This window comes from Emydura macquarii, unplaced genomic scaffold, assembly GCF_026122565.2.
Source record: "Emydura macquarii macquarii isolate MOO-44397 ecotype Brisbane River unplaced genomic scaffold, CSIRO-AGI_Emac_v2 contig_968, whole genome shotgun sequence".
NCBI classification, from domain to species: Eukaryota; Metazoa; Chordata; order Testudines; family Chelidae; genus Emydura; species Emydura macquarii.
The window spans coordinates 7,975,659-7,982,704 of record NW_027131105.1 but is presented as its reverse complement, the minus strand read 5'-3'; the positions used below and the strand labels follow the sequence as shown (position 1 = coordinate 7,982,704).

The 7,046-nt window shown below is 59.2% G+C and overlaps 1 protein-coding gene across 2 annotated transcripts; it reads left to right on the top strand.

Annotated features, from left to right (window-relative positions):
- Positions 1-533: 533 nt before the first annotated feature.
- Positions 534-6,764, top strand: MRPL11 (mitochondrial ribosomal protein L11). 2 transcript variants are annotated; one of them, XM_067544147.1, is made up of 6 exons: positions 534-672; positions 1,247-1,380; positions 4,851-4,946; positions 5,190-5,283; positions 5,916-6,075; positions 6,340-6,764. In XM_067544147.1, exons 2-6 carry the CDS (start codon positions 1,258-1,260, stop codon positions 6,440-6,442), a joined length of 576 nt encoding a protein of 191 aa, XP_067400248.1. In that variant the 5' UTR covers positions 534-672; positions 1,247-1,257; the 3' UTR covers positions 6,443-6,764. The 2 variants fall into 2 exon arrangements, with proteins under 2 accessions (XP_067400248.1, XP_067400249.1); XM_067544148.1 differs by lacking the exon at positions 534-672 and adding an exon at positions 842-860.
- Positions 6,765-7,046: the final 282 nt, after the last annotated feature.

Genomic DNA, 7,046 nt, shown 5'->3' with positions numbered 1-7,046 from the left:
ATCTTATCTTTCATTAAAATAAGTAATTAAAAGTCAGCTGTCCTGATTGTGGAAAAAAGCTTGGAATGTCCCCACGTGCTCCGTAAGTGCCTCAGAAACCAGAAGACAACCCTGCCCCCAGATCTCATTTTTAAAATCATCTCCTGGGTTTTCAGGCCAGACTCATGATTTGTGTGAGTGTTTAGGGCTGGGGTTGCTGGAGACTGTATGGTATACACAGGGAATCCGCCCCTTGCAGATCGATACTCCTATTTGCTGCAAAATCTGAAGGTGAGAGAAATAGCTTGGAACGTCCTGGGTTACTGAAAAGGAAGAGCAAACTTGGATGTATCAAGCTGCTGTCTAGCATAAAACAAAGCACTCTGTGTGTGTGTGTGTGTGTGTGTCTGTATCTGTCTCTTTTGGAATGGGAACTGTCACTCCCAGCAAGCACTTGTGTCAACACAGGGAGGAGACTACAACTCCCAGCATGCACTTGGGTCAGTACATGCAAGACGAGAACTACAACTCCCGGCATGCACATGGAGGGGGGAAGAGGAAGGAACTGCAGCTCCCAGCATGCCCCTCGCTCACGCTGTGTCCGGTTCCAATATGTCTGCGCCCAGGCGGGGCTGACTGGGAGTTGATGTCTGGGGCACGTGGGGCAATAAGGCAGAGACGAGAGAGGCTGAGGTTTGGGGAGTAGCCATGGGTGGGGCCTGGGGCGCACAGGGCGGAGCCAGGGAGCTAGGCGGGGCCGGGCCGGGCCATGCCATGCCATGGGGTGGTGGGACGCATGGGGTGTGAGGTTGCAGGGGGCTGAGCTGTCTGGTGAAGCCGCTTGGGGCCCAGGGGATTTGAGGGGCTGAGCTGTGTATATAGTGGGTCCCAGTCGGTTGAGCTGTGTGGTTGGGGTGTATGGGAGTCCCAGGCGGTTGAGCTGTGTGGTTGGGTGTATGGGGCCCAAGGGGTTGAGCTGTGTGGTTGGGGTGTATGGGGCCCAGTGGATCGCAGTGGGCTGAGCTATATCATAGGGGTGTGGGGGGCACTAAGGCCCCCAGGATATGATGGTTTCTAACTGCTATGGCACAAACGCCAGTTTTCCTAGGCCCATGCCATTTCTTGGGTGGGAAATGAGCCCCTCCTAGTGCCAGCTTGGTGGTGCTAGAGAGCCTGTCAGTCCATCTGTCCGTTCACCCCCCCTCCTCCTTTCTCCTGGAGCTGGATCCTCCCTTGACCTCCCTTCTCCTCTTTACTCATCTGGCAGCTAGACTCACCATGTCAAAAATCTCCCGTACCGCGAAGGCTGTGAAGAAGGTTGATCCTGGGAGCGTCATCCGAATGATCATCCGGGCAGGGCAGGCCATGCCGGGGCCTCCCCTGGGCCCTGTCCTTGGTCAGGTAGGCCAGGCCCCTCACTGCCTGTGTCACTCACTTGAGGGGCTGTTATGCTATGGGTGAGTGGTGTGTTTAACGAGTGGTGGGCTAATGAGGTTTGCTGCAAAGGCAGGGGGTGCTTCTGAGACAGTGATGCTCCAGAATAATCCCCCAGGTTCCTGCTGACCCCCATGGCTGTTCACATGGTGGGGACAGGGTTAGCTTCTGTCACTCTGGGCTGGCTAAGGTTGTATAGAATCATAGAATATTAGAGTTGGAAGGGACCTCAGGAGGTCATCTAGTCCAACCCCCTGCTCAAAGCAGGACTAACCTCAGCTATATCATCATTGTAGGATCTGGGGTGCAGGGTCTTTAGCCCCCTCCCATTGCTGGCCGGCTGCAGATGTCAGGGCAGCATCCCAACTTATGGAAGGAGGATTTCCTCTTATGCCTGTTGCCATTCTAGGCTGCTGGGGCTCTGGGCTGTATTCAGACAATGACTAAAGGGGCTGGGCTGGAATGGCTGAGAATGCCCCCGGACTCACACTGAGCCCCCTCTCGATGGGGAGGCAATGCAGGCACTGTCTGTAGCTGCTGTTGCTTGTACAGAGGTGATGCCCAGAGGCACCATTCTGCTGGGTGCTGCACACACGCTCCCCTCTGCCCCGGCTGAGCTCAGAGCTGCTCATTATGCCAGGGGCTGCACAGACACTCCCTCTGCTGATATGGGGGCTCTGATTGTGCCAGGCACTGCACAGACCCATAACAAGAGACAGTCCCTGACCCAAAAGTGGACACAGAGTATGGGAGAGGTAGGGTGGCTGTTAGCTGGAAGCTGAGGCCCAAAGAACGGCCATGACTCATCCAGGAGTCAGTGGCAGAGCTGGGGATTGTACCCATGTGTCCTGAGTCCCAGCCCAGTGCATCCTCTCACCCTTCCCCAAAACCATGCTGCCTCTTGCCATGACTGTGTCCAGGTAGGGGGTATCTGTCGCAGCAGCAGGGTGCTTGGCCTCCACTCCGCTGGGAGTGCGGAGAATCCTGCAGGATTGCCTCCTCCTCTCCAACTGCTGCTGCCCCATGTGGTCCCTTGCTGTAACAGGGCCAGGGGGCGACCCCACTGAATCCTGCCCCCGGACTGGGATTGTCCCAGCTCTGGAGAAGGGGCTGGGAGTTGCTGCAAAACCCACAAAAAGTTTTTGCTGTAAATATCACCTGACAGCCCTAAGTCCCACCCCCTGAGCCAGCCAGTCCCCTTGGTGTGGGCCAGATCAGGGACGGCGTCCTTTGGGAAAGGCCTCCCCACTGCAGCAAGTGAAGGCTGTGACCTAGCGCTGCAGGGTCTGATGGGGCAGGAGGGGGCCTGGGCCCCTCCCACACAGTGGACCCGTCTTTATGCCTTTGTCCTCGGTCTTCTCAGCAGCCAGCTGGTAAATGCTCCACCTAATTAGCCACCCCTGTTATTAATTGCTGGCTTTAACGCCTCGCATGTGTTTCAGAAGGAGAATGGCAAGGGGGGATGGGTCTTGCTCTGCTTGTATGTCCCTACCCAATACCTTCTCCCTAGCGCTAGTCCACAGGGGGACTGAGGACAGGCCACAGGGGACCCAGCTATGGGCAACTGGGCCACTGGGGATGGGTGAGCAGATGTCAGTCCTGATATTTGGGGATTTTTCTTGTATAGGTGCCTATTACCCCTCTCCCCCATACCGATTTTTCTCACTTGCTAGCTGGTCACCCTGATTGGGGACCAAGGACAGGCTGTGGACTCTCAACATACACACACCATCCTGGGGCTAGTGCTGGGCCCCCAGAGTGGGTCAAAGACTCTACATGTCCCCATGGTTAGTGGTGTGGTCCGGGGACGGGGTGGGGACCATGCTCCCCTCCACAGGCTGTGTTGCAGGGAATGCCTTTCCCCTTTCGCTGCTCCACTTGCAGGTGCCTGTGGGGGTTCCCCCTAGAGCACAGCTGAGCAGGCAGGTGATGGGATTGTTCTGACTGTGCCAGCTCCAATGTTCGATTGGGACCCGGAAACTGGGTCAATGTCAGTTCTGTCCCACACGGGGAAACTGAGGCACAGAGCAAGAGGGGCTCACCCAGGGGCACATGGAGTCAGAGGCAGAGCTGGGGGACTCCATGCCTGCCGCTGCAACTGCTAGACTCGCCCTCCACCCAGAGCTGAGAGTTGAATCCAGGAGTCCTGGCTCAGCTCTGCACTAACCACGGGAGCCCCTGGCTACCACAGCAGCGTGTGTGTGCGGGGAGGAGTGGATCAGTGAGGTATTTGGTTGATGATCCATTGCTTCCTCACCCCCAGTGCCTGACCCCTCCCATTGCTGCCTCCCCAGCCCCCAACCCCTCCTGTTGCTTCTCTCGCCCCTTCCTTTCTCAGCCCCACCTCTTGCGCTGTGGCAGCTCCTGGGGCATGCCCATTCCTGTGCCCAGTTGGCCCTGCTCCCCTCCCACCCCCTTTACCTGCAGGTCAGGTCACCGTGATGGGGGAGGGGGGGCCTGAATCCCACATGGGGTCCTGGCCCTGCATGGGGTCCCTGTGCCTCTTCCCAGCACGGGGGCTATGCGGGGGTCCGACCGGGGTGTGGAGGTGCCAGGCTCTTGAGTGGGGAAGGGGTCTCTGTGGGCCCCAGAGGCTCTGGCTGAGCATTGGGTCCATGGGGGTGGCAGTAGGCGAGATCAGGTGCTGGGGGCTTTGGCGTGTATGTGTGTGGGGGGTCCTGCAAAGGGGGGCATTGGATTTTGCTTGTACAGAGATCTTTCTCCACTGCTGGAGGGCAGTGGGGGCTAGTGGTTAGAGCAGGGCTGGGAGCCCTGGAGTGGGGGAGTGGGGCTGGGAATCAGAATGTCTGGGGCCTGTCCCTGGCTCTGGGAGAGGGGTGGGGGTGGCATCACTGCTGCCTTCTGCCTGTCCCAGCCCCTGTGCAGTCCAGTGATTCTCCTGGGGTCAGAAGTTGAGGGCCAGCCTGTCCGTGCTGGGGTTACGACGCGTCTCTCAGCATGGGGGGTGCATGGTGTGTCTGTGGGCCGTGTGCGCAGGGTGTGGGGCGCTGGCTTTCCTGGGGAGGTCACAGCTGCTCCGGGAGCCTGCAAGCTCCGCTCTAATTCAGCTTTGTTTGGCATGATCAAGTGACAACTTCCCGCTGCACAGCGTGGCCGCCACAGTCACAACCTGGAGTTACACCCTCGATCTGGACCCTACCCCTGCCCCCTCTGGGGAGGAGCACGGCAGCCTGACACCATGTCCTCAAACAGGGAACAGGGAAGGGTGGGGGGCACATACCATGGAAATGTGACCCCAGGGTAGGGGACTGGGTGGCTCAGGGATGGGGAATGGGGTACAGGGCCTTTCACCTCTAAAAAACACAGGCTCTGATTTGGGGGGCGGTCACACATTGAGGTGCAGGAGGTCCTAGAGCATGTGGGGCAGGTGGTGGGGGGTCAGAACCCCCTGACAGTGTCTCTGCCCCTCTCCCCAGAGGGGCATCCCCATCGGGCAGTTCTGCAAGGATTTCAATGAGCGAACCAAGGACATCAAAGAGGGGGTGCCGCTGCCTGTGCGCATTGATGTCAAGGTGAGACACCCCCCCCCCCATGCCCTCAACTCCCACCCTGCTGCCCATGTGCCTCAATATCAGGGGAGGCACTCCCCCCTTCCCCCCATGCCCTATCCTGCTCCACCCCATCGCTGCCACTGGGCCAGAGCACACCCCTCCTCACTGGGGCAAGATCTGTGTGTGGCGGGGCGGGGCGGGGTCTGGGCCACCTCTCCTCAGGCAGGATCCCAGTTTAAGCCCCATCCCCTCACTGTGTTGCAGCCAGACAGAACCTACGAGATCCAGCTCAGCCAGCCCACGGCCTCCTATTTCCTCAAGGCGGCTGCCGGCATCGAGAAGGGGGCAGCACAGACCGGTATGGGGGGCGGCACTGACTGCAGTGACTGATCAAGGAGGGAAGAGACATAAACTGGTGGGGAGGGGCTTACACAACATGGAGAGGGAGGGTGCAGGAGCCACCCAGGGTGGAGAGGGCAGAGGTCCTGCCGATGGGGGGCGGGGGGCAATCCTCCTGTGGTGTGTGTGTGGCGGGGGGGTCCAATGCTGCCCTCTGTGTTGAACCGCAGCTAGCAAACCGGCACCCAGAAAGGAGGGGAGCTGTACATCAGCCCCCCCCCCCACTTCCCTGCCAGCCTTGATGCCCAGGATTCACCTCCCCCATCCCTTGGGGGTGCCCTGAAGTCTGGGCGCTCCTGGAAAGCCTGTGAGCCCCCGGTGGCTGCCCCCAGCATTAGCGCTCTGGACTCTGAACTGCGTCTGACCCTGGCACATGGGAGCTGTGGTTCAGGATGGAGGGTCCCCGCAAGAGGGCTGCAGCTTGAGGGGAAGGGCCCTGTGGTCCGTTGGGGGGCACTGCCAGTTGGGACAGAAAGGGCCACATGAGGGGGGCTGCTGGGCCCACAAGAGCTTGGGGGAGCTGTGGGTCGGGACACAAGGGGGCTGTGGAGAGGTCCCGCAGGTGGAACTCACAAGTCTCTGGCTGAACAGGGCATGAGGTGGCGGGCATGGTGACCCTGAAGCATCTGTACGAGATCGCGCTGGTGAAGTCCAAGAACCCCAACTTCGTGGTGCGGGACATGAGCCTGGAGAAGGTGGTGAAATCCCTCATTGGCAGTGCCAGAACCCTGGGCATCAAGGTGGTGAGACAGTGAGTACCTGCACAGAGCCTGGGGGGGCAGGAGCCAGGACCCCTTGGTTCCTAGCTGTGGGTGGGGTGGGGGATCCAGTGGGTGGAACTGGGGGAGTTGGCAGTCAGGATCCAGGGTTCCATCCCTGGTTCTGGGTAGGGAGTGGAATCTAGTGGTTAGAGCACGTGGGGCTGGGTGTGGTCTAGTGGGTTAGAGGGGGATGGGGCTGGGGGCCAGGGCTCCCATGTCTGGTAGGTCTGACCCCTTTCTTCTTCCCCCATCAGCCTTAGTGCAGAGGAATATGCTGTGTTCCAGCAGCAGCGCGAGGAGGCCCTGGCAGTGGCGGCAGCAGAAGCCCAGGCAGCGGAGTTGGAGAAGAAGAAATGATTGCCGGGACACGCTGGCCCTACAGTCCCCTAGGGAGCCTGAAGTCCAGATCCCACCTTGCTGGCCCCCAGGGTCAAAGCCCTGCTCTGGGTGTGGGGAGCTGGGGGCATCCGCTTGACAGCAATATGTCAGTCTGTCCATCCATCCCCCCTGTTCCTCTCTCCTGGCCATCTTTGGCCTATGGAATTGTCTCTATGGAGAATGGGAATTAGCCCTGCCACGGGCCCCACCCCTCATGTCCAACCCTTCTTTAAAATGTGCTGGAGTTGTTTTGCTGCAATTAAAATCCCAGCCAAATAAAACCCCACTGTGACCCCCCAAACTGGGATCAGCCTGTGTCTGTGTGTGCAATGGGTGGGGACCTGGGATATGGGGCCTTTCCCCTCTGGGGGGGGTGACAGTTCAGATCCAGCCCCAGGGCAGGGAGACTGGCTGGCTCTGGGGTGGCGGGGAGGGGAGAGGAAACAGGACACGGGGCCATTCCCCCATTTCTAGCCCAGGCAGCTATTGCTTGGGTTACACTTGGGGCAGCTCTTTGGAGATTATATTTGTAACCCCAAGGGCTGGAAACGCAGCTTTCTTTTTAATACACGTTCTGATTCTA

Coding starts and splice junctions, on each gene's coding strand:
- MRPL11 (XM_067544147.1), top strand. CDS start 1,258: ATGTCAAAAATCTCCCGTACCGCGAAGGCTGTGAAGAAGGTTGATCCT. Junction 4,947..5,189: donor CTGTGCGCATTGATGTCAAG/GTGAGACACCCC, acceptor ACTGTGTTGCAG/CCAGACAGAACCTACGAGAT. Junction 5,284..5,915: donor GAAGGGGGCAGCACAGACCG/GTATGGGGGGCG, acceptor CTGGCTGAACAG/GGCATGAGGTGGCGGGCATG.